General features: G+C 39.0%; 1 protein-coding gene across 1 annotated transcript; it reads left to right on the forward strand.

Annotated features, from left to right (window-relative positions):
* abcc1 (ATP binding cassette subfamily C member 1 (ABCC1 blood group)) lies at positions 1-27,277 on the forward strand. Its single transcript, XM_062438379.1, has 31 exons — positions 1-108; positions 2,657-2,833; positions 4,836-4,964; positions 6,624-6,761; positions 6,898-7,023; positions 8,023-8,084; positions 9,996-10,127; positions 10,495-10,722; positions 11,588-11,765; positions 11,983-12,144; positions 13,032-13,124; positions 13,360-13,563; positions 13,771-13,917; positions 14,994-15,081; positions 15,206-15,275; positions 16,234-16,360; positions 18,031-18,207; positions 18,395-18,562; positions 19,623-19,797; positions 19,969-20,010; positions 20,141-20,307; positions 20,405-20,612; positions 20,755-21,065; positions 21,263-21,462; positions 21,642-21,768; positions 22,055-22,156; positions 23,229-23,375; positions 23,461-23,619; positions 23,921-24,087; positions 25,894-26,088; positions 26,743-27,277. Exons 1-31 carry the CDS (start codon positions 61-63, stop codon positions 26,849-26,851), a joined length of 4,563 nt encoding a protein of 1,520 aa, XP_062294363.1. The 5' UTR covers positions 1-60; the 3' UTR covers positions 26,852-27,277.
* Positions 27,278-27,629: the final 352 nt, after the last annotated feature.

A 27,629-nucleotide genomic window follows, 5' to 3' on the forward strand; every position in this document is an offset into this window, starting at 1 on the left:
AACCTGAGCTCTAAAACCACTTCTAACAGCAAGTTTTTATCTTCTACTGTGAGGTGGCGAATGGGGTTTGATGCGTTCTGCAGTGTGGACAGTTCCGACCCATTTTGGGTGAGTTTATTTTTATAGCCGTCATGTCTTTTTCGTTATCTTCTAAGTGTGTCCAGTTGTTGTTATGAGCTACCCGGCACATGCTAGTGGAGCAGCATTAGCACCGGTGTTGTGCCGAATTAAGCACCCCTGCCGTGAAAAGCACCCCCTCGTCGCGGGAACGCGCATGTGGAGAGGACGCTATAAACTACTACCAAACGGACATATATTACCCACAGATCTCTTATTCACGAGTAAATTTCATTTTCATTATTATTTTAATCAGCATAAATGCAACAGTCTTACATGGTTCATGTCTTCTAGTTGTGAAATATTGTTGAGCTGTCTTACATTCTCAGCTCTTTAAAGATCTCACAGATGTTCAGTTCTATTTAAGTGTCATGGGGGTCTGTGAGGGTCTCTTGAGGTGGTCCATGGTGGATTTGGAGGTCTGTTGAGGATCATCATCCTGTAATAGAAACTTCAGCTGTTTTTCTTGCTTCCAGAATTCACTGATATTTAGTGGAATCTGTAACGTTTCCCAGATCCTCCCCCATGATGAATAGCTGCTTAATGCTGCGTCTTTTTCCTCCTAACAGACCTTTACTGATGATGTCTAAAGACTTTCATTTAACCTTCATCAGTCTGCAGCTCTTCAGTAGATGTTCTGTTTCAATGATGAAGCAGCTCAGCTTTTCTTCTACTGACTCTTGAAGGTTTAGTTTGTTGGATCATCTCTGAACCATCACTGCTCAGTGTGATCAACCTTCCTGCTGCTTTTTACACCCACATGAGGACATCAGTATACGAGCACTTCTCTCTGAGCTTTCATGACATGTGACGGTGTGGAAACACTCTGCTGTCTTCTTGTAGCTTCTGCTGCACTGTGAGGAGCTGCTGCTTACTGAGTGTTCACACAACAGTTTGGAAAGAAGAAAGAAAGATTTGAAACTGGCACCAGCTGATGTTTCTTAATGATGCCTCAAACCTGACCAGCTGATTTAACATCTGAAACCAGAGAGCCTTAACTTTTGCTCACGCCTCAATGATATATATATTTTTTAATTGACATAAAAAGTATCTATGCATTAATGTTTGCAGAAAAATATGTGATTTGTCAAGGGGAGCCCAAACGTTTCCATACAACTGTATCAGCCCATAGAACAGTTTACCAGTAGTAGTGTGTGTTATCAATGTACACTATGGAAAACACAGAGGCACAGTGATGTTTCTTTAGTTTCAGTGGCTTCCTCTCCATGGTGTCCTCTCATGTCTCTAAGCCTTTAGCTGTAACTCTGGGGTTCTGTTTTATTTCACTGAACATTCTGTGTTGTTCCCTTTTAATCATCTTAACCAGCTTCTAGTACTTAATCATCTCCATCTATAGACACTTAATCTAACTGTGGACTGACTCTATAACATGACTTTCATGAGTCTTCTGATATGTCTTGCTCCACATCAGCAGATGCTCCTCATTCATGGCAAACTCAGAATGTGTGAGTGGTTTTAGAAGTGAACCCACACCTCCAATCTCATTGATTTGACTCCAGGTTTGCTGACTCCTGACTCCAGTTATCTGTTGTTGACATCAGTAGCCTGAGAGTTCACATACCTGATCCAACCCACACTGTGACTATTCAATGATCAATATAGACAGGAACAATACAGTGATTTGTGTGTTATTAGTTCAAATAGACCAGGAAAACTGTAAGTTTGATGTGTTGGAGACAATGTGGACCAATGGAGGCTAACCACTCCCACATATTCTGGGAATGCCCTAAACTGAGTTAATATCAGAAGGGTATCCACAAAATATTTTGCACGGTATTCAAAATTCATATACCAAAGAACCTGGAGACGCTTTATTCTGTTTTCAGAGGAGGGATACAAAGCAGCTGTAGACCCTTTTGGCTGTAAGTAAAAAATCAATCAAAGTGGCTAAATACAACACCTCCTACTGTTAAAATTGTTTAAGATTATTCAACAATTTGTTTAAATTTTCCTAAAAAAATATAATCACAAAAGACTGTTTGACAACCTGACCACCACTACAACATCTAACTGGAAAAAGTATAAACTGTTACATGACACAGTTAACATTTGCATTTGTATATTGCTTCTTTTAGTTTGTGGTCAATAATGTGCACAGGACTCACAGAGCCTTCATAAGAAACCTGCTGCAAAGAGGAAATATAGAGACTATAAAAGGCAGAAGTAAAAATACTTAACCTAGAAATCATCTGCTAAGTGTTTTTCTTACTCAGCAAAATTTGACAGCAATGGAATGTCAAGTGTTTAGAAATAATGAAACATTACCAGACTCAAGAGTTTAAATCAGACTCTTGGATGGCTCACTGTATAGGGAACAACACTGTATTATGGGACTCTTAAACTTCTACCCCAGTATTTATGCTACACATGATATCCACAGTGTTTCATTGTTAATGTGACTAATATTCTCTCATAAACATGAAATAACATTGAATGTTTTGTCTCTGTGTAATATGAGTTTGGCTAATAGTCATTTCTTTTAATAACATTGTGATGATTTTCTTTCTTGACTGACCAGGACTGGAACCGTACATGGTACACTTCTAACCCAGACCTCACCCAGTGCTTCCAGAACACTGTCCTGGTGTGGCTGCCATGCCTCTACCTCTGGCTGAGTGCTCCCATCTACCTCATCTACCTCCGCAGCCATAACCATGGCTACATATGTATGAGTCACCTCAACAAAGCCAAAACTGTGAGTGATGTGACTCCTGATCATCTTGACTTGTTAAAAATGTAACCTGTGATACTAGACCACAGCAATAAATCAACACTAACACCTCTTTCATACAGGAGACATGTGAATAAACCTGTGTGGACCTGTTCTTATGAGACAGCTCTCTGTCTGGTTGTCACAATGAAAGCAATGAGCTGACTGTATGTTTGGTATTATAGAATTGGTACATTATCATTAATATGGGTTCAGCATTATTACATATTACCTGAAATATCCAGTTATTACAAAAACCTAATTCTCAGTGATTTGGGTCCCAGGATTAATGAAGCCCTGGTAACACAGATTCTTTCTGTCTATTTCAATCAACAGATAAGATTTGAACTGCACATTGCAGCAACAGCAACAGCAGAATCTAAACAACACACAGCCCTGTGCTCACTGTAGACCAATCATATTATTTCTGATGTGAAGATATATAATCTATTAAATATCCTTTTAAAAGACAACTATTCAATTCTGGGATACACACACGTATGGGCCTGCTTCTATGGGTCCATCACTTGGATGATCTGTGAAACTAGTTTAACAAGTAATATACTGTAAATGTTCATGTGTCAAATGACCAGTGTACCAATTTTCCTACATGACATCTAATTGTTGTTGTTTCACCCAGTCTAAACTGGGATTTAGCTCCAGAGCTCTTGGACAGAGTAGGTTTAAATGATGGATGAGTTCTCCATCTATATAATCCTTTTAACCATTAACTTGATTGCATATTTAAATATTTGAACCCCTCACTCTGTCCCCTACTTTCTTAGTAGTCACTTCCATATAGCATATGATTTTGTTCATGACACTTTTAATCCTCAAGTCTGTCAAAGTGAATGAATCATTAATATATTTTGGGTTTATCAGGTGTAGTATTTGGGTTTGTTTTGCTGTGTTCTGAACATATATTGCTGTGTCATGCTGTGAAAGAGGCCTCAGTGAGAAGGCGTAAACAGGACAGTGGATTCAGATCTGAGATAAGCTACATGGAAGCAAAGGGCTGACCTGTGAGTGTGTGTCCTGAGGTTTCATGCTCAGATAGGTTAAACAACTTGTGAAACAACCAATCTTGTAAGAGGTACATCTTAACAATGTAACCTGTGATACTAGACCACAGCAATAAATCAACACTAACACCTCTTTCATACAGGAGACATGTGAATAAACCTGTGTGGACCTGTTCTTATGAGACAGCTCTCTGTCTGGTTGTCACTGTTAGCAGAGACCTTATACTGTGTAGTTCATACACTTAACTGATAAACCACAACTATATAGAATTATATTACATTTCACAAATATCTAATAATAGTACATTGTCAGTTGCACTTCATTCCTTCCTCTCCCTTCATGTTCTGTTTCTCTCTTGCTCTCTTTTTAGGGAGTCTTTTAACCGACCTATAAAATATTAGATTAGGCAACTAAAATTGTCTCTGATGTTGATGATGTGTCTATGAAAATATGTAAGGAATTCTTCATATCTAGAAGGATCGTACTCATGCTTGGAAGGTGAAGAACACAGTTGATAGTATTGAATGATACTGTTGGTTTATGATGGTGGTCTGAAAGCCATTCTTACCTGAACAGTTACTGGATAGATTAGATTTTTAGATTTAGATGCCTGTGATTAATCAGATTTCCACTTTCACTTCACTCTCTTTTTAGGGTATGAGTGTGCTCATCAAGCCATGGATGTGTATTTGATTTGCATTTCTGCAACAGAATCAAGAATGGAGGCACAGTTTTTTTTATTCTACTGCATAACTAAGTCATCAGTGTTACCTCTCTCTTTGTCTCTCTCCTCTTCTCTCTCTCCCTCACTTCTTTTGACAAATCAGTTAAACGACATTTAAACGTTAGTATCATTTAATTGATTTCTCTTCCTTGTAGGCAGGTCCTTCTTATTGAGCCATTGTCTACTGTTAATGAAAACATACATCAAACATGAATTTGAGAGCTGTTGTTCTGTCTACAGGCTGTTGGCTTTCTATTATGGATTATCTGCTGGGCAGACGTTTTCTATTCTTTCTGGGAAAGAAGTCATGGCAGCAGAGCACCTGCACCCGTTCACCTAGTCAGTCCAACCTTACTGGGCTTCAGCATGGTGAGTTGATCTTTGTCATTTCTATAGACATGTGAGTGCTTGCTCATGAGGGAATGTTGAGACTCTTTAATTTAATTAGAAGAGTACGGTTTAGACCTGCTCTATGTGTAAAGTGCCTTGAGATAACATTTGGTGTGATTTGGTGCTATATAAATAAAGATTGATCAGCAGAGCCAAGTGTAGTTGGAATTTATTAAAATTTTCATTTTTTGTTCTGGATGTTAGATGAAATTGACTAGTTGAGTTTAGATTAGATATTGTTTAGTTTAGTGTTATTTGCAGTAGAGCTGTTGGAATGAATTTCGGGTGTCAAATGTAAATCAAAAAGTAAAAAAAAATCATAATCAAATGTAGAAATTACTATTTGAATGTGTATTTTAATAAATGTGTTTACTGGTTACTGTGTTAACCATTTATTTTGTGCTAAAGCTTAATTATTATTTAGCAAGAAAGCTATCACCTGTTTAATAGTAATATTTGAATATCCTCTAGTGGAAAGAACATATAACTACAGTGCATAAGCATTTGTATACAGTGTAAAGGTATGTAGTAAATATGAATAATAGGCTCAATTTGAGCATTTAACATTCTAATAACATTTTTCATATAAGGAATGAAGTTCACAGAGGAAGACTGGCAGCACTAATCTACTTTGCATTGAAGCTTATTACTTTGAGTGCAAGGTGATAAGATGACAATTTTATTTTTTTTAATGTTTAGAGACGCTTAAGTAAAATAGTCCACTGAAATAATAAGTGCCCTAACGTTATAGTCAAGTGTGACCTGCACAGTGTGGTGGGGGTGTATCCAGCACAACCACACACACTTTTAATATTCCCCTGGTGCATCAGGTGCACCTGTGACACACATGTGTATGGGGTGTGATCAGAAAGAATACTGTATCAAGGTTTGTGGGCCATCATATTTAAGAAATGGACACTTCACTCATTTTCACCACACCATCAAACATCATTTAAAAAATACATGAATGAATTCCCAAATAAATAATTGAATTTCAAAGCCAATTTCAAAATGCAGTATTAAAAACAGAAATAAATAACTGAATTCACAAACTAAATTAAGAATACAACTTTTAATCAGGCATTTAAAAGGGCAACTCAGTTTTCTATTTGTATTTCCATGTCCTTGTTGCTTTTCCTTGTCCTATTCACTAATGGATTTGCTGAGTCATTTCACCTCTTCATGTCATAAGACATGACATAAGAAATTGTCTCAGGCAAATTGGCCATAAGCTGAGATGTAACAAGCTATCTGATTGGCTATCACCTAACATTCAGACGTATGACATGGATGTGGGAGGGACGTGTTTTCCAACCCAGTTTAGTGAAACTAATGAATGCTTTATTCCTCTTGCCGTGACTCGTGTGGCCCTCGATACAAACCAGCACATTTGAGGAAATAAGCTCAGTGCATCCCATGTAAACAGCAGTATGCTTCACACCCTGTGCATGAAAATGAGAGCACATGTTCCCCCACATCCCTAATGGAAATGACACCCTTGGCAATATGTACTGCCTTCCTCTTTATTACACTTTGAAGAATGGTTCTAGGGATGGAATTGTATTTGTTTTAAAATGTATGTGTGTGTCTTGTGCAGTATGATTTATAATTGTGTGTGTGTGTGTGTGTGTGTTCCAGTTGCTGGCCACCTTGTTAATCCAGTACGAAAGGATGAAAGGTGTTCAGTCATCTGGAGTGATGCTGATCTACTGGCTGCTGGCTCTGGTGTGTGCCACAGTCACGTTCAGGTCCAAGATCCTCCAGGCTCTGGACCAGGTCAGTCTGTAGTCATTAGAACTGAACTAAATGTAACCAAACAAAGTTTCTCATTCCTGAGAGCGTAAACACAGTTACCTTCAGAGCTGCCAAATGCCTCACAAACAAGCAATGTGTTACTTTTTGTGTTTTTCAGCCATCAACAGTGTGTGTGTGGAGGTACACCACCTTCTATATCTACTACGCTCTGCTGCTGGTTGCTCTGTTCCTGTCCTGTCTGTCAGACCAGCTGCCCCTTTTCTCCCCAGCCGTTAAAGACCCGGTGAGTCTCTATCCCTCCCTGCTCCTCTCTATGAAGGCTGATGTTTCTATAAACGTCCACTGTGTCAACACTCCTTACTCACACTTTATCTGAAGTTTGAGTTCTTAACAGTGACCACATTTCTGCTGTATTCAAAGAAACAACAACTTCTTAGATAATGAAGACGTTTATTTGTATTTATAACTACACATCTTAAAAATACGTGATGAAGCAAATAATCTCACACAAAAATAAACCAAATTATAAATGGTTATATAAATGGTTGCTGAGGGACACTCTGGAAAGTGAAACTTAACTTCTATAAAGACATTTATTTTATCATTATTTGACACCAATCCTTGATCTTAGCAGTTCAGAAAACAACACATATTCTTAGAAATCTCCCAGTCTGTGTGGAGATAAGTGAGTCTCTTCAGTCCAGAGCTCCTGTTTCTGTGGAGTTATCCAGGTCATTTTTTTTTTTTTATTGAGTTGTTAAGTTTATCAGGCATCTGGCTTTTAATTCTGGTCATCATGCTATCAGACCCCCACTGTAGGAGGAGAGGAGAAAAGGGGGTCAGTTCACTTTTTGGGTGTCTGCAATGTTTTCATCCATTAGAATTAGAAAACAAACAGACTGTCCTCTGACACCTCTGTGGATGATTTGGCCACAATTGGAATTACACATGATGTGACTCCTGCTAGCTCATCAATCTCATCAATCCTACAGTATTCTTATTGTCATGACCATTTGTACAAAAGTTCAAGAAGCACATAGTATCATACATAGCATCAGGCCAGGTTGCTTGGGAACGAGTAAAGCGTGTAGTCACGGCGTGCAGATTGCTACTATCTTTCTATCAGAGATGATGAGAAGAGAAGAGAAGATGTATGTACATCATATATGTAATCTCTGTGAACCTTCTGCTGTTAAACCTCATTCTCTGTTGGTCTGATCTGTTTCTCAGCAGTAGGAAAATATTTTGTCTTTGTTTCTGAACGTAATGTTTATGTGTGCAGAATCCCTGTCCTGAGTTTGGAGCTTCTTTCCTCTCCAGAATAACCTTCTGGTGGATCACAAAGTAAGCAGAGCATTAATACTTACTTACAATAATACTTGTAATATTTAATCTTAGTGTTGTCCTGTTTTTGACCCCATTTAAAGTGTGTGTGTGTGTGTGTGTGTGTGTGTGTGTGTGTGTGTGTGTGTGTGTGTGTGTGTGTGTGTGTGTGTGTGTGTGTGTGTGTGTGTGGATAGCACAGTAATAAGTGTAGATTTTTTCTTTGCTGTTTTTGATCTAACATTCCTTGTCTTGGATTTCTTACATCTCTGGAAGCAAATTGATAACCATCTTTATTTTGAATTCTTGTTTTCAGCTGTACTGTGCAGAATAATGTTTGACAGTAGAAGACTGTTGTCACATTTGTCTGCTGAAAGAATAAAGTTTCTATTTAAATATGAGTTTAAGGTGTATCTAATCAGCAGGATTTGTGACATCACAACAAGTTTAGAGCCAGTCATGTTCCAGTATACAACTCAGCCAAGTAGGATTTAGAATCTTGAAGCCTACAGTGTACATATACTGAGAATGGACTTTTCAGTGAAGCAGGGGACACATCTCTACCCAACCGTTAAACTTATTTCCAACCATATTTCTGTATTATTTTATTTATATGATAGAAACAAGTAGATGTTATTATAAAGATTTTAACAAGATTGTTGAACTTTTTCATGTTCTTTCATATTAGGTAGGTAATGGTTGGAGGGCATCTTTGATGCATATGCATGAGTCCCCCAGACAGTTGATGTGGTGCACTGTGTTGTGATGCCAACCATTACTGTCTCTAACTCAGAGTGAGAACATGATTATCATTCAGTAAACAACTGTAAGTCATTATCATTTGCACTGTAGACTGATAAACAACGTTACTCAACAAAAAGCTGAAAAATCTCAAAAATGTAAGTGTATATAGAGCTTAGCGTTGTTAGAGCTGAGGCTTGTGGAATTCTTTTCCCACAGTGTACTGTTACCTCAACTGTTGAAACAGCCAATAACAGATCAGATACCTGAACAGAAACTACAACATATACCTGAACCCCTAAACAATTTTCTTTGGTCTTTTATTATACTTATTTATCTCTAACTCAATCATACTAATATAAGAGAGTTCAAAGTGAAAAGAAGCTATCCTGAGCAAGAGTGCATTAGGGTACTAATGCACTCTTGCTCAGTGCCCCTGGGCACTGAAGCTCATCTCCCCGAAACAACACTTATTTAATTCTGATTGGATAACACTGCTGCCAGGTAGAAATCTTGGAACTCAATATTTAGAATAGAATAGAATAGAATAGAATAGAATAGATGTCTTTATTTTCACTGCATTCTTAAAAAACCATACAATGAAATTGGAGTGCCTGTAGGTTGAAAAGAACGCATCCTCCACACATTCGCTCAGACATATTCCACACAAAGCTAAATGTAATAAATAAAAACAATAAATAAATGTCACAGTTTAAAAAAGTACTGCTAGAAATGTGTTTTGGACATACTAGTGACCATAATTATCAACATCAAGAGAATGGATCTAGCCTTGTGTTGTATTTCTGTAGAGCCCGACAAAAACACATTTCTTTTCTACCATTATTGAGGGCTGCTCAAGGGCCCTTGGGAACTTGCCCAGATTGCCCGTGTGCTAGATCCAGCCATAGCCCCGAGGTTTGAAAACCCCCAAAAAACAGTGAAGGTCAGTTGTCTGGTTTCTGTGCACACACACACCTATCTGTTGTGTGACGGTTTCACCAAACACTCCTGCAGAACAGTAAACATGATGAGATACACAGTGCTCATGCAGCGTGCTCATGCAGCGTGCTCATACACTGCTCATATTGTTTTGCTTTCGTAAGTCGTGACCCTGCTGCTCCACTTCCGTCTCAGATTGCACCTCCTAATCCTCTTTGTATTATGAGACTTACGTGCTTCTCTCTTCACCAGGATGATGATCGTAGGCTTCAAGCACCCCCTAGAGGAGAAGGACCTGTGGTCTCTGAACCCTGATGACCGCTCCCAGGGAGTGGTTCCACAGCTGGTACATCGCTGGAACACAGAGTGCCAAAAAGTCAAAAGGTCTGGAGCTCAGTACTGCAGAGAATTAAACATGTTCTACATTCTTACACTATACCCAGCACATTTGAATTATGTGGGTTCAGGAATATTCATCTTTTCTTTGGTATAACTGCAAGCAAATATGAAAATCACACATAGAGAAAAAACTATACAGTATAGCCATTTAGCATTTCAGACTTCTTTCTGAAAGTTTTATTCAACCTACACTGAATAAAACACGAACATATGTATTTTGTGTGGAAACTTAATCTGGACTCCAGCTTTTAGAGGTCCAGTGAGTGGAGAAAAAGATTTTTGGATATTCCTCAACAAACTCTATTATTTTGAGTTTTGAATGTTTGCCTTTCCTTCCCTTCTTTCTTCCCAGTACAGAGCAGAAGACTTTGTACTCTCCCAAGCGGGTCCAGCGCAATGAGGGCAAACAGGATGGAGTTGTGGAGGAGTCCGAAATATTGATTGTTAAAAAACCCCATAAGACAAAGGAGCCCTCCCTGTTCTGGGCGCTGTGCCTGACTTTCGGGCCATACTTCTTCATCTCCTGCTTCTATAAATTCATCCAGGACATTCTCATGTTCGTTGGGCCTGAGATCCTCCGGTATGTAACCCCAGTTTCCCCTCAAAATATAGACCCTAATGAAATGACCTGGTAGCAGTATTTGATTTGTATGAAATGGGGTTCATATATGTCCCTTTCATAAACTAAGGTTAGCGTTAGGGTTAGGGTCCTCATTGTTTGGGGCTTGAATTCAGAGACTACCTCCTTTATAGTCCAATTATGGAGCATGAAGACCATATAAAAGACACCAGTTGGTTGTTAACCCTTACACTGTTCATAAAAAGTGTCTTTACCAAATGTTGAACCACAGATGTGTTTAGAAAGTATCAATAGTTGATCTGACTGATCAATAAATGTGTGATTCCTTGATTCAAGTGCTTCACAGTTGATGGACAAGCTGATGAAACAGAACAAGTGTAGACCAAAGACAACTTAAAGAGAAAGAACAAAGAAAAAATAAATAATTGAGACCAATGCATGCAAGAGAAAAAAGAATGATACAATTGTTTTAAAAATGTAAATAAAGAAAAATAGATAAGAGAAATTAAAATATATAAATAAATAAAGAGAGAATAAGAGAAGATGTTTATTAAAAGTTAGTAAAAACTAGGTTAAAAAGACAAAACAAAAGTAAAATGAAATAAAATTGATAAAGTTGAATAAAAGTTAGACTAAAACTAGGTTAAAAAAAAGTGTGCAGGTGCTTCATCTTTGATGATGATCTTCTTGATCTTCTTTTCTGCTTACATACCTTCTTTTTAATGGCATTTTTGAGAAATTTGAACAGTGTTAAGAAAATAATTCATATAAATAGCTCAGATAAGTTAAGTCATGTCATTTCAAGGCGGTGTGTTTAGCATTACGAAGAAATCTGACTTAACTTTCTTCATTTGATATCATCCAGGCTGTTGATCTCATTTGTCAACAACTCCAGCGCCCCCTCCTGGCAGGGCTTCTTCTACACAGCTCTGCTCTTCATATGCACCTGTGTGCAGTCGCTCATCCTCCAGAAGTATTTCCACGTCTGTTTCGTCTCAGGCATGCGTCTGCGCACCGCCATCATTGGAGCAGTCTACAGGAAGGTACAGGCACATTATTTATAGTGATTTTACATTTCATTTTAGTAAAGAATAACCAAAATGTTGCAAAAGTACAAACCATCACCAGCCGTCATGATTTATCAATTTGAAGTTGATTAAATCCTACAGTAACGTCAAACATTCATTATGGTCAGCTGTGATCTTCAGTTGGACTCTAACCCTTGTAGGGGCGTATCCCTCCCTGGATGTGCTCTTTTAGGCCTTGGTTATCAGCAGCGCAGCACGCCGTACCTCCACAGTGGGAGAGATTGTCAACCTGATGTCAGTGGACGCTCAGCGCTTCATGGACCTCATCACTTACATCAACATGATATGGTCTGCTCCTCTGCAGGTGGTACTGGCCCTTTACTTTCTCTGGCAGGTAAGATTACACAGCAGCTGTAGCACCATCATAACCAGGCAACACACCAGTACACATGCAACACAAGTCAACACAGTACACTTACAACAAGCATAAGTAATATAGTCAATAAAGGAAAAATGTACATATGATTGAATACATTGTCTGCAGCCACAAACCACCAAAAAAAAACAATATACAATCCTCACAACCGTCCCACAGGTCCTCACCAATATACTTATATTGAATTTTGTCCATTTCTGTGTGAATATGTACACCTCCTGTCTGAGGGGCACCAGCCATATGAGTGTATATGAACATCCTTCAAGTTGTGGCAAGCAGGTGACCTGAGGCTGCCCTCTGATTGGTGCTTGTTTCAACATTAGCAGATTTTTCTAGATTTTATGGTGCCTGTGTGCATCTGAAATTGGCAGTTAGTTATATATGAATTTATAGTAAATTAGTTATAGTAAATTATCATGTTTTATGAATTTATACTTTATTATCTTTATAATTTATTATCTTGTTCACACAAGAAAAAAAGTGTCACTTTTCTGGAATTGATAATCTACAAATGAAGCAGCAGGCAGTAAAAATTAAGTAATGGCATGAAAAATTCTTTAATTTGATTCCTATTGGCATGAAATATTTTATTTTGGGTGATTTATTTATTAACCCTTACATACTGTTCATTTTTACAAATGAGAGTTGTAAAAACACCACATACTCATTTCTTTTAACTGGACTCGTGGAAATAAAATGTAATTTTTTGTGCAGCTGATACACACTTTTTATATATGCAAATGTTCACAATTCAAACATGTTGTTGTATTCTTCATATTTTATAACATTTTCTTCTGGATCATTCCTTAATGTTTTTTTATTGTTGTTTCTTTGTTGTTGTGCAGAACCTGGGTCCGTCTGTGCTGGCTGGAGTGGCTGTGATGGTTCTGATGGTTCCTATTAATGCTGTCATCGCCATGAAAACCAAAACCTACCAGGTAATACTTCTCCACAGACACACACTGTTACATGAATCTTCTCTTCCATCTCTGAGCCATATAAACCTTCATGACTAGGTCCACTTCCTGGGTTTTCCAGCCTTTGTAATGTTATTTTCACTCATATACGTATAAACAGAGATGGAACACACACACCATAACTGCTCAACCAATTTGTGTGTAGTGAGGATCCACTGTTAAGTTTGTTTGTGTTTGTGGCACTGTGTGTTTGCAGGTGGCTCAGATGAAGAGTAAGGACAATCGCATCAAGCTGATGAATGAGATGCTGAACGGCATCAAGGTGCTGAAGCTGTACGCCTGGGAGCTGGCCTTTAAGGACAAGGTGTCAGAAATCCGTGAGAGTGAGCTCCGGGTCCTGAAGAAGGCCGCATACCTGGGTGCAGTGTCCACCTTCACCTGGGTCTGTGCACCTTTCCTGGTGAGTCCAGCACAGGCCAAACTACAGATACATCACCAACTCTACAGACTGGACAGAATGATACAAGTCACAGACTGTCTGAAATGCACATCATTTATAGGAACACTTCATTGACTTTACTTTAAACACTTTCTACAAATAAAATGTTTGTTATCACGATCATTTTAAAATCACTTTCTCATTCACTCCTCCCTTCTTACCACACAGGTTGCTCTGTCCACTTTCACTGTGTACGTGCTCAGCGATGAAGAGAACGTGCTGGATGCTGAGAAGGCCTTTGTGTCTCTAGCTCTATTCAACATCCTTCGTTTTCCTCTCAACATGCTGCCAATGGTCATCAGCAGTATGGTGCAGGTTGGTGTGTCTCCATTCACATACTCAGCACACACACACACACACACACACACACACACACACACACACACACACACACACACACACACAATGTGTAATAAGGAACAGAAGAAGAAGTCCAGTGTTTGGTTTTGTTTTGTATTTATTTTGTTATATTTTCCCTTACTGCATGAATTTATTTGAATATTACAAATAGTTAAACGTTAAGCCATGGAAAGGGATTTCTAGAGGTTGCTTATATTATGTCTACACAGAAGGGGCAGCATGAGCAGCTTCAATCCTCTGTGTCTACACGATGTGTTTAGTATTGAGTTACATGTGTAAACTTAAACTTTCAATGGAATCATTTTCAATACAATGACAAATATCTTTGTTTAAAGTGATGTCTGTTCTGCTGTCACAGGCTGATTAGAAACTCAGTTATCTGTATACATGGTCAAGAAATTAGCTTTCACCAGGAGAGATGAAGCTGAGGAAATCAGCTTTCCCTACTCGTGTATCCCATTATGGAAACTGGTTCTTGTTCACATGACATTTAAGATATCAGATCACTGCAGTAAGAACCCAGGTACAGTTCATGTGAAAGAGGTGTTTCATTCACCACATTGCCTGATTTCTCACCTGGTCACTTGCGTGTCTATAACTTAATATTAAGTGCGTATTTTCTACAATTTCTACGATTTTTCACATGAAAATGTCCAAACTCATAAAATGTGGACACATAAAACCAAAACTGTATGTATGCAGAGAAACCTGACAGGTTAATGAGCAAATATGTTTATCAGCAATTTGTGTGAACTGACCCTTTATTGAGCTCTACATTATTCCACACACACCAGCCTGTCTGCTGTAAGCTAATCATCAATTGACTTGATGTCATAATGGTTTAGAAATGACTTAATGTTATATTAAATAATATGGAGGGTTACATATTCAATCTTTCTGTTGTTTGAGGGTTTTATTTCAGGAAACTTGACAAAACAGAAATCATCTATAAATGCAAGTGTGTGTATAAGAACATTTAGTAGCTGTCAGTCCCTGTCAAGCTGACACTGTCACTGTCTGTGTGTGTCCAGGCCAGTGTGTCCCTGAAGCGTCTGAGAGTGTTTCTATCACATGAGGAGCTGCAGGAGGACAGTGTGGATCATAACATAGTAGCAGGCTGTGAGTTTCTCTTTCTGTTGCTTTGTCTTTTGTCTCCTCCCTCTTCTCTCACAAGTGTGTGTGTGTGTGTGGAAACATTTAAAGTAAAAGTATATTCGTACTTCCTTTCTTTCTTCCTCTCCAGCTCCTCACAGTATCTCCATAGTGGAAGGAGTTTTCAGCTGGTCCAGATCTGAATCACCCACACTCAAGAGGTGTGTGTCCTATACTGTGACAAAATGGTTAAAAAAAGAATTAATGTTCATAATACAGGCTTGCCAACACAACACAACTTCATTTAATGTTTATTACAGTTCAGCTTAACACTTTATTTATCTTTTCGTTGTATTTGTAGTTATTTTCTAATTTTAAATGTACAAATGTAATAATGTATGAGATGAGAGAGATGACATGTATCTTTATTGAACCCCCCCGGGAGAATTCAGATTCACACAAGCTATAAAACATTTAACTCATCATATATCTTAGTCACTTCAATTCTTAAATTATCACATTTAAAGGATACTTATCATAAATATTTGCTCATGTCATTCATCATTATGGCTGATATATTATCAAATCATTTAAACTCCAACATCAACTCTGGAATCAGCTTTTAGTATTAACACAGTTGAAAGCATAAGGTCTTGATTCTCAGATTGGACCTGATCCTGTGAATCAGCTCAGGACGACCTTTGTTACAATGTACTGATTGATGACACAGATGACAGTATTCTATGTCTGTCTCAGCCATACAGTTTGGAAAGCTCACTGCTCTGTCACATGCTACAGTCTAAAGTAACAACCTGCTGCTATAGGAGAGGCAAAAAGCAATGTGGAATATTTTGAAGGCAGCCTTAAGGCAGCTTCTGTAATCTATGCAGTTTGCATCAACAACTTCACAGCTTGTTGTGGCTAAATGTTGTCATATTCTCCTCATATAATATCAACATTCCATCAAGACAATAAAAAATTCAGTTGCTTCTTTTTGCTGATTATGTGTGTTTTCCCACACTATCACACAAAGCAGCAACCAAAATAAGATATTTTTAAAACTTAGAAGTAAAACACATTGATTCATACGTATGCAATTCTTTCTTTATTAACCCCCCGCCCCCCAGATTATTCCTTTAATTGAAGTAAAGAAAGTTGAATGTCTCTGTGTGTCTGCAGGCTGAATGTGTGTATCCCAGAAGGCTCTTTGGTGGCTGTGGTGGGACACGTGGGATCAGGAAAGTCCTCGCTGCTCTCTGCTCTGCTCGGAGAGATGGACAAACTTGAAGGAGCTGTGGCCGTCAAGGTGGCTGCTCTCTCTCTCTCTCTTTTGACCTCTTTATAGTAGATAGTAACATCAAATGACTATAGGCCAAATCAGTGTATCATTCTAAACTCTTGTTCTGCTCACTCTGATCATTCATAAGCTACATTCACTCACTCATACTAAAATACTGTTCACTGTCTGGGTGAAAGATGAGCCGCTAAAATACTGAATAACATTAATGCAGCAGTATTCCTTTAGTGATTGATAGCAATCAGTAATCCTACACTCATTCTTAGTGACAGCCTGTAAACAAAAGAAAGCAGACTGAACATACCATTAATATTACTTCAACACCCACAGCCCATAATAATGTTAAATTAACATTAGCCTGGCTTTCAATAGACAGCTGTCAATGTGCTGTCCAGCTGTGCTGTTTCTGCTTTGTGTCAAATTTTCAGTGGATTAGTTCATTGTACAAATCAGTTTTCTTTCTAAAAGCTGGTGATGTTCACTGACATTACTGCAGCATGCTGTTTGATAGAGGTCAAGAAGCTTCTGAAAAGAAATCTTTTGGTTGGTAGAGGATACTGTTGGATAGGGTGTAATTGTGAGTTTGTATCAACATGGTGATTCATTAATTAGTCTATTCATCTGTGTTTGACTTGATAGTTTTTATTTGTTGATGAAAATTGTTGCACATTTCATCATAGTTTTCTATTTCAAAAGTTATTTATTTAGTTTTGGTCTTGTCTTTGTCATAGTTTTTGCATAATAAATGAATACTGGCACTAACTGGACCAGTCAAGAAGTTCATTATGTAGTTTGTTCATCTTACAGTAGTAAAGTTGACTGGTAGAAGTCATTACACTACATGTAATGACATTGTACTGTACTGGTTCTTCTTAGATTCTAGATTATTTGTTAAAAACTCTTCACATTTGTGCACAGCCTACAGGCATAGGGCACATTAAATCAGAGTGTTTCATCCACTGGGGAGCAGATTTCTGTACATTTCATGGCATTTTGTTGATGATAAGCAGTCAGTCAATGTTAAACTACCTAGTCTTTGACTAGACTTAATCCCTGTGCAAGAAATCAGCCCTAGAAGTCCACACCTAAAATTGAAATAGGAAATGTAATTTTATATTTAGTAAATTGTATCATGATGAATTGTGTGTGTAATTATATGATACATTGATATTCTCTTTTAAATCACGGGTTAGTTGTTATTAATCACATGCTCAACAATGTGTGCCACTGCTGACCAGTGTCCAGTGACTACAGATGCAAATTTAGCTTTTAGCTATTAATATGCCTATATAAAATAATAAAATCTAAAAGATAATAAAAATGGCACCTGTGGTGGTGGTGGTGATGATGATGATGATGATGATGATGATGATGATGATGATGATGATGATGATGATATTGTGAATACAGTATTCATTTTGAACTAAGTTTGGTTTGATATTAAATGTTCATGTTATGTGATTTAGGTATTTTACTAGATGATCAGAATAAGGCAAATGATTCCAAGTGTAATGACTCCAACCCTCACCCAGCAGGTCTGGAGCACATGTGAGAAAACTCGATGAGAAAATTGGTGCATTCCACAAATCTAACCTAATCACTCTTTTGTGCCACCTTAGTATCAATCTCTTCATACAAGTGGTCCTTGCATGAGTGAGCTGATGTGTGTTGTCCCGCAGGGTTCAGTGGCCTACGTTCCCCAGCAGGCCTGGATCCAGAACTCCACACTGAAAGACAACATCATGTTCGGCCAGGAGAGGATGGAGACCTGGTACCAGCGTGTGGTGGAGGCATGCGCCCTTCAGCCTGACCTGGAGATCCTTCCTGCTGGAGATGAGACCGAGATCGGTGAGAAGGTATCAATTCATGATCACACAGTCAGTTTATCTGCAGAATGGAACACATGTCAACTATCTGTTTAAGCTGTCTACAATTGGTTTGAATCAAGATTTAGAAATCTCTACATCTAACAACCAAGAGGATGACTATAGACATTATTTCTTGTCTTGTGTAGTTTTGAGCGCTGTCTGTGTCTCTGTACAGGGAGTGAATCTGTCTGGAGGTCAGAAGCAGAGGGTGAGCCTGGCCAGGGCTGTCTACTGTGACCGTGCTGTTTATCTGCTGGATGACCCGCTGTCTGCTGTCGACGCTCACGTAGGAAAACACATCTTTGATCAAGTCATCGGCCCACAAGGTCTGCTGAAGGACAAGGTGTGTATGTATCAGGCTCACACTGATTTTTTTTTTTTATAGTAGTCATAGATCTGTGAAGTGGGAGGGGCTGCTGCTTCCCCGTTCTGTAAAACAATAGCCAGAGTTGCTGAATTCACTCAAAAGTGACCCAGATATCAAGGGTAAAGTTAATTCCAAATAAATATTCTCAACACTGTACAATATTTAGCTTCTTCCTGCTCTGTGATTGGCTGTTTCTTGCTGAAATGTACTAGGTGATTGGTAGTTAATATCTGACCCAAAATGGTCATGTACGCAGTCTTTTGCCACTGTAGATCCTTCTACACACCTGGAAGGGGAAGTTTCAACCTCTCCACTAGTTGCCACTAAATCCTACACACTGATCCTTTAAACAGGAACGTTTCATATTGATCAAAGCCATAGATCTACTCAAACATAACATTGTGTATGAGAAAAAATGAATGGGACTTTTACTTCCATAACCAGGGCCTCCAACAGTTCTTCCCACTTTGCAACACTATAGAGAAACTATGAATATAGAGGGACAAAACTACAGAAAGGTTCAGCAAATTAAAACTACAGGAAGTACAGAAGGCAGGTGTACCCAGTGAAACACACGGAAGTGCATAGAACACAAATGAAGAAAGACAAATTACAGACTCCTTTCGTTTTGGTAAAATGAACTGCAGTGCAAGTTCAAAACGTGTCTGAGACATCCTGCAGTAAGTCTTGAACATACATGCCAAATTTCATTCACAGTACACAATAGTAGAGCTTAAGATCTAGTAGAGCTTTTTCAAGTTATTGTCACTACGGATGTAAGCCCACTTCTGACTACATTTAAGTTGTGATGGCATGTACATTGTCCGTATTTCTATTCATTTACGCCACAGGCAGAAGAAGAAGCTGAAACAGTGTTGTTTGAGGTATTTTTATATATTTATGCAAGAACCACTCATATAAACAACTTCCTCGGAACCTTCATGTCTTAAAAATCAATATGATAATGATTTACTGACTGAAACGTATGCTACCACCTTTTTACACAAGCATGTCAAATGTGTGTGGCTCTTGGCAGACTCGTGTGCTGGTGACTCACGGGCTGAGCTACCTGCCCCAGGCCAACCTGATCCTGGTCATGGTGGAAGGAGAGATCACAGAGATGGGATCTTACCAGCAGCTCATGGCCACGGAGGGAGCGTTCGCCGACTTCCTGCGAACATACGCTGCTGTCGACCACAGTGACAACGACGGTGAGACACACGTTTTTTTTATTTACTTTCCTTAATCTCAATAAGGAGAAGTTAATAATTACACTGCTGTGAATGAGGGGAATCTGCTCCATGAACCCTGACTGTGTTTTTGGAATAATGTTGATGATTAAATCATTTCTCAACACTTTTTTGCTTCCTTCTTACATTTAGAATTGGAGCCAAAGAAAGGAAGCAAAGGAATGGAGAATGGCAGTGTGACTACTCTTGTTGGGTGAGTGAAACTGTGAAAACCAACAATGGAGCTCTATTCATTGAAATATGTTGGGGATAAGAATAATATCACCAGACCTATACTTGGAGGTTTGATCATGGTATATATTAGTTGTTCCTCTTTTTGAAGCTCCTGTGTCTCTCTGTATTATTCTATGTCTAAGCAGCAGTGCATCCAAACTACCCCAGACGGGTAAGGAGGCAGAGGTGCTCAACAAGAAGGTTAAGAACGCCGAGGTGGGGAAGCTAACAGAGGCTGACAAAGCCAGTACTGGACGGGTAGGTAGAGACTTCATATATTCACATGTGAGCAATGGATTCATCATCTCATATCCACGTGCAGTCTGATCCCAGCTGGTCTCCTCTCCGTGCTCAGGTCAAGCTGTCAGTGTTCTGTGCCTATATGAAAGCCATCGGAGTGCTTCTGTCCTTCATCAGTCTGCTGCTGTTCCTCACCCATCACCTGGTCTCCCTCTTCTCCAACTACTGGCTGAGCCTGTGGACCGACGACCCCGTAATTAATGGCACCCAGCCTTACAGAGAGATGAGACTCGGCGTGTACGGTGCTCTCGGCCTGACCCAGGGTGAGTCGACAAAAAAGTAACTTGAGTTTGGCTTTAACACCTTTTTTTTTTATTTTTGGCTTCTTGACTTGGAATGAATTGATGTTCTCAGACCGTGCAGCATACATATAAATACCCTAGAAACCATTTTGCTCTCTCATAGGTGTGGCAGTGTTTGGTTACTCTCTCTCCATGTCCATTGGGGGCATCCTGGCATCTCGCTACCTCCACCAGTCCATGCTGTACGACGTCCTGCGCTCACCTATGTCCTTCTTTGAGCAAACCCCCAGCGGTAATCTGGTCAACCGCTTTGCCAAGGAGATGGACACCATTGACTCATTGATCCCCAGCATTATTAAAATGTTCATGGGCTCCATGTTCAATGTAGTAGGTTCGTGTGTCATCATCCTGATTGCCACACCACTGGTGACCGTAATCATTCCTTTTCTCGGTCTGCTTTACTTTTTCGTACAGGTTAGTGTTATATTTTCAAAATGCAAAAAATGACTCCTTTTCTGATTCTTTTTTTCTGTCCTTTCACACATTTTGGTCCCTTTAACATGAGGGACTGTGCATTGCAAGTGTTTCACGGCTTCCAGCTGCACTGTGTATGATTCAGGTTAATTGGTGTGAATCATGTTGTCAGACGGCTCTATCTTTCCTCTGTCCAGAGGTTTTATGTAGCGTCATCTCGTCAGCTGAAGCGTCTGGAGTCCGTCAGCCGCTCACCCATCTACACTCACTTCAATGAAACACTGTTGGGCACCTCAGTTATCCGAGCCTTCGGTGAACAGGCGCGCTTCATCCGTGAGAGTGACCAGCGGGTGGACCACAACCAGAAGGCCTACTACCCCGGCATAGTAGCAAACAGGTCAGGACCAGTGTTAGAACTCAGTGTACCTGCACCAGCTGCAATAGATGCCCCATGTGTCATGAAAAATACAGACTTTTAATCTCCTCTTTAGTTCCACTGAATGTACCACTTAGTTCTTAGAATAATCAACACCTTCAGCATCTCAGAATAATGAATATCTTAATGTGTTTGTGTAGGTGGCTGGCAGTTCGTCTGGAGTTTGTAGGAAGCTGCATTGTGTCATGTGCAGCTTTGTTTGCTGTCATAGCAAGAGCGAGCCTGAGTCCAGGCATTGTGGGGCTGTCTATCTCCTACGCTCTCCAGGTAAACACTCTTACACACCTGTGTTTCATGTTCGTGCTCACACTGTCTACAGGAGCAAAGAGAAGCCAGGTTAGAAACCACCCTTTCCTACAGGATGCTATGTAGGAATGTATCTGAAAACTCCAACTATTTTTGAATTTTATAATATTCAACACAAGCCTGTATGATTAGTAGAAAAAAAACACATGAATATATCTCTGTTAGCAATGAACACATGAAATTAAAAACAAGTAGCCTTCAGTTTTTAATATAATGCTTATCTTGCTCTCCTCTGTCCCACGTCCAGCTGACTGCCTCTCTGACCTGGCTGGTGAGGATGTCCTCTGAAGTGGAGACCAACATAGTGGCTGTGGAGAAAGTGAAAGAGTACAGTGACACAAAGAAAGAGGTACAAAGAAGCTAATTCCAGATTCACTTTTGTGTTTTTGGATGGAGGATTTACTTGACTCCTCCTTGCTTCTTCATGGGACATGGGTAAAATGTCACATATTATGAAAAACATACTTTTTCAGTACTTGTGCACATAAATTTGGGTCTCTGATTCATTTATTCATTTACTATTTCATTAGAGTTTTATTTAATTTATATAATCATAGTCAAATAACAGAAATGATCTCAGAGCAGGTCTACACTCCGACTGATACTGGATCCAGATACTGATATTAAAGAGTATAAACGTTCTGATATTGATATATTTCCCAATAATGATATAAAGAATGTATACTTCACTGGGAATTTAATAACTATAAATAACTATAACTAGCGTTACCTAACTAAATTACAAAAAACACGTATAACTAAAAAAAAACACGTATGTATGTACGTATATATTAGGGCTGGGCAATATGGGCATAATCAAATATCACAATATTTTTTGACCAAATAGATAATAGAACAGTCTGTTAAGCTCAGAAAATAACATATTTACTGTAATGCAGTCTTTAAAAGCAGGAAAAGACACTTATTCTATATCACCATATTACGATATTCAAAATCTAAGACCACATCTAAAAAATATTGCGATATCGATATATAAAATGTATTGCCCAGGCCTTGTATGTATTAAACTTGAATTAAGAAAAAGGATCAAATATACATTAAATCCAACCTTTAAAAAATATCTGCACATGTTGGTTAACATATACGCCGATACCGATATATCTGTGATAGGCCAATATCAGCTGACAGATATATTGGTTGGGCTCTACTTTTGATACTTGAAGCACATTTTTCTTGATTATACTTTTACTGAGATAACATTTTGAACACAGGACTTTCACTGTTTACATTGTTATTCTACTAGTTCTCAGTATATTTAGTCCACCACTGTTTCCCAGTTCTGTATCTACACAAGATACAAGTTCCAAACAGAGCCACACAAGTAAAAGTGAAAGAGAGTGTAGGTGGGGTTGTGGTGGATGTTGGTGTGCTAACTGAACTGTGCACTCTCTGATCACCAGGCAGAGTGGAAACACGAGGCCTCCACCCTTTCCCCAGGGTGGCCCACTGAAGGCTGCATAGACATCAGAGGCTTTGGCCTGCGCTACCGCCACGATCTTGACCTGGCCATCCGCAACATCACCATCAAAATTGATGCAGGAGAAAAGGTCTGAGATTGTTGGTAAATTTGAGAGTACAGTAGGTTTGTGTCTTATGGCCATTCTAACATCAGCTGCTACATCTGTCCATAAGGTGGGGATTGTGGGGCGCACTGGAGCAGGGAAGTCATCTCTAACACTGGGGCTGTTCCGGATCATTGAGGCAGCTGAGGGCCAGATCTTGATTGATGGGGTAGACATTGCTCAGTTGGGGCTACATGAACTCCGCTCCAGAATCACCATCATACCACAGGTAAGTACAGAGAGGACACTAAACAACATGTTAAATGATAACTGAGTGGCCTGCCAGGGATGGAAATGAATGTCAGTTTTTGTATTGTGTAGTTAGTTTTGATTATATTAGGTGCAGAATACAAATTGATGATACATGTGAGGAGGATAGATTCAGTATTTCCATTAATTCCAGAAATGGCAAAAAGTTAACTTATTCTTAATTTCTCCAATGCTCAAATCTGAATCATTATGGCACAGATGACAAAAGAGTTGGTCCCATGATGTGATGCCCAGATATACAACTCTCTCCCTCTTCTCAGGACCCCGTGATGTTTTCAGGCTCTCTGAGGATGAACTTGGATCCCTTCAACAGCTACACTGATGAGGAAGTATGGAGAGCTGTGGAGTTTTCTCATCTCAAGAGCTTTGTGTCCGGTCTGCCAGACAAACTCAACCATGAGTGCAGTGAAGGAGGAGAGAACCTCAGGTACAACTACTATGAAACCATATATGGGTCAGTGACCAATAAGGGTTGGCAAGGTGAACTAGGTTAAAAACTAGATTTAAAAGCAGCATCAGGTTTGTTAAAAATGTACATTTAGTATTTTTGTTGATTTTATATCATTTGAAATGACATTTGCACCATTTTTCTACCAAAAGTAAGACTGAATGCTCCTGAAAATCTCAAATGGTGTAACCACAAAAGAATGATAAATATTACATATTTTATCACCTACAGTGTATTTAAGTGGACTTATACTAATAATGACTTCATTTAAAACATGTAAATGTTTCCTGATCTCCATGATTCCCCAGAGTAAATGTAATATTTAGAACAATTGTATTCCATTACCTTTATTTAATATAAAAGTTATAATGTAAGATCATGCCAAACTAGTTGATATGGTGTTTTATTGAGAATTTACTGTTTTTAAGTTGAATTATTTGGTACAAAGTTTTTATGGTTACACCACTTTACATTTGGATCAAAATGGATTAAAAGCAGAAATTTGATGCTGGGTCCACAAAAAAAGAATGTGTGCAAGTTATTCATACGTTTATTTTCATATTTTAACCCTTTAAATTTGACTAAACCACATGGACACAAAGAAACCTCATTGACCCATATACAGCCATACAAACTACCAATCTTTATTTAGTGGACCTTTGTCTCAAACCATCTTTATAAGAGACATAGGTGTGTATACACTGCTTCCATTTCTACAACAGAGACATATCAGAAGTAATACTACCGACTCTGCTGCTCTCACTCACTGATTCATCCCAGTTGTTTCTACTTCGCCATTTTTTCATTTAGTGTAAAGCGTGCCAGTCAACACTTCCTGCACAGATGTTTCATAGTAAAAGCCTTTTTGCAGCTTAGATGACATTCCTTTTGCTGGTAGACATTTAGTTTTCATGCAAAACCTGCTCTGTAGCACTAATATCACTGAAGTACACACTGCAACATGTAAAGGTGCTTTAGCAGGTGGACAGATGAGCTCCTCACAGGTATGAAAAGGGTTACTCTACTCAAAGAGGACCCTGGACTATTTTACATCAACCTGAAATCAGTGGTGGAAAGTAACTAAGTACAATTACTATTACTATTTCCATGTGATGCTACTTCCTACAGAGGAAAATATTGTACTTTCTACTCCACTACATTTATTTGACAGCTTTAGTAACTTTTCAGATGAAGATTTGACACAATGGATAATATAACAAGCTTTATAAATACAACACATTGTTAAAGATGAAACCAGTGGTTTCCAACCTTTTTGTCTTTTGACGTCTTACATAAAGCAGTGTGTAGTCAGCTCACATTTCAGATGTCTATGAGTTGGTAACAGCTCCACCAAATAGTGATTTTTCCCTCTAAACTTCTCACATGCTTTCATTTCAATAAATGTTCAAATGATCCAATATTTCAGCAAAAATCAAAGATTAGAGAAAAAGTCCAAATACTGAAGAAACTGACTTTTTCTTCTTTCCTCTCCCATTAATCATCTCACCACCCCTCACATTTATCTGATGACCCTTTGGAGGGGCCCCACCCTTAGGTTGGGAACCACTGGACTAAACTAGCTAACTGTATATAAAGTAGTGTAAACTAGCTTCACCACTAGGTAGAGGATCTGAGTACTGTTCCACCTCTGCTTGAAATGGGCTTATCCATTCAAAAACCTGAGCAGTGAGGACTTGGACCTGAGCCCAAACACACTGTTGTAGACATATGTACGTGTCTCTGTTTGCTGATGGGCTGCCTCTAATCTCTGTGTTTTGTCTCCAGTGTGGGTCAACGGCAGTTGCTGTGCCTTGCCAGAGCTCTGCTAAGGAAGACCAAGATCCTGGTTCTAGATGAGGCCACAGCAGCGGTGGACATGGAGACAGACAACCTGATCCAGTCCACCATACGCTCCCAGTTTGAAGACAGCACCGTCCTGACTATAGCTCATCGCCTTAACACCATCATGGACTACACCAGGTACCATACACCACACATGAACACTTGATAGAATGTTTTGATATATTAATACCTACATTCAGTCCATATTTGTAATAACATTTACACAGATATTTTCTTCTGGCTCTGTACTTCAACACATTCAATCATAAATAAAAAATGTATACTGCATTAACATTCTACATACATACACCAGTATAGAAAGAACTGTGTGGGAGATATAGCCCTTGTAACACATAGTGCCCAAAGTTTAGGGGTTCAACCTACTCAAATTAAAGCTGACACATGGCATTTTAATTGGTATCCATTATTTCATTTGCTGAAGTGCAGAGCCTGTAGAACAAAAAAATGTAAAACTCAAATGCTCAAATACTTCAAATGCTTTCTGTCTCGACTGAACACTTGGTGTGTATCATTGTCTGCAGAAGCCAGCAGTGGTATCACTATCTCAGGATAAATATTTACTTATTCTTGCTTTATTGTCATATAAACAGGATGAATGAATTCTAATGTAATTTGTGTAATGTGTAATTTAGTGATTTCAAATATGAATTAGTCATCTTCACAAGATAAGGTGCATAAGAGTGTTTGCACACTGGTGCATGAGGCACATTTGAGCCTTCAGTAGTACCAGTGTTGATTCTAATAATTTCATCACTATTCTGTCTCTTCTAGGGTCCTGGTGTTGGACAAGGGAGAGATAGCAGAGTTTGACTCTCCCTCCAATCTCATTGCTCAAAGAGGATCCTTCTTCAAGATGGCCAAAGACTCTGGGCTGGTGTGAAGCAGGAGGTGCCTCACTGTCCAGATGCTCCTCAGAGGAGCCCCTCTGACCTCCTCTGACTCCCTGCTGTGGAGCTCCTGTTAAAGGAGTGAGAGGGAGATCAAGTAGAGGAAATGTTCAGATTTGGAGTGTTTGACTGTTAAAATAAAGGTGTTGGTGAGAGCAAAGGGGTTTGACCTGCTCCACCCTACACTTCCGTCCTCATTTAACTACACAAATGTATGCTGCCAGTCTCTAACAACCCTGCTTTTTTTTGTTAGCCCAAATCATATGTACAATGCAGTTTCTTCCTAGCTTGTTCATGCTATGGAAGGGACATGGTAAGCAGTGCTGAGGTTGATAGAGGACAAAAGGCTGTTGTCTTAAAAGTGTCAAACTACTGCCCTGAAAAAACATTTTTGAAATCTCAGTGATGATTTGAGGAGGTGGTCAGGTTAGGTTAGGATGTGGGGGCTGCTATAAAGTCAGTATGGCTTTATGGTTGTTCTCATTGTCATGACAACCAGAGTAGGAAAGATGAAGTGACAAATTCCTACCTCACAATTGATTTGTCCCAATTCCATACTAGATACTAAATGTACACACTGACAGCTTTCCTGCAGTGTTCATCAGGTTAGATCGAGCCATTGAATGCAGTGTTATACCTGTTTCACATAGAATACCAGAAGAATCAAAGTATAAAGGAACAATTTTGTCTAGAATTATTTTTTCAGTACTTCCCATCAGAATACAGCAATAATTCTTTATATATAGTTAATTAAATGAATGTGACCTAGAT

Source organism: Scomber scombrus, chromosome 18 (assembly GCF_963691925.1).
Source record: "Scomber scombrus chromosome 18, fScoSco1.1, whole genome shotgun sequence".
Taxonomy (NCBI): domain Eukaryota; kingdom Metazoa; phylum Chordata; class Actinopteri; order Scombriformes; family Scombridae; genus Scomber; species Scomber scombrus.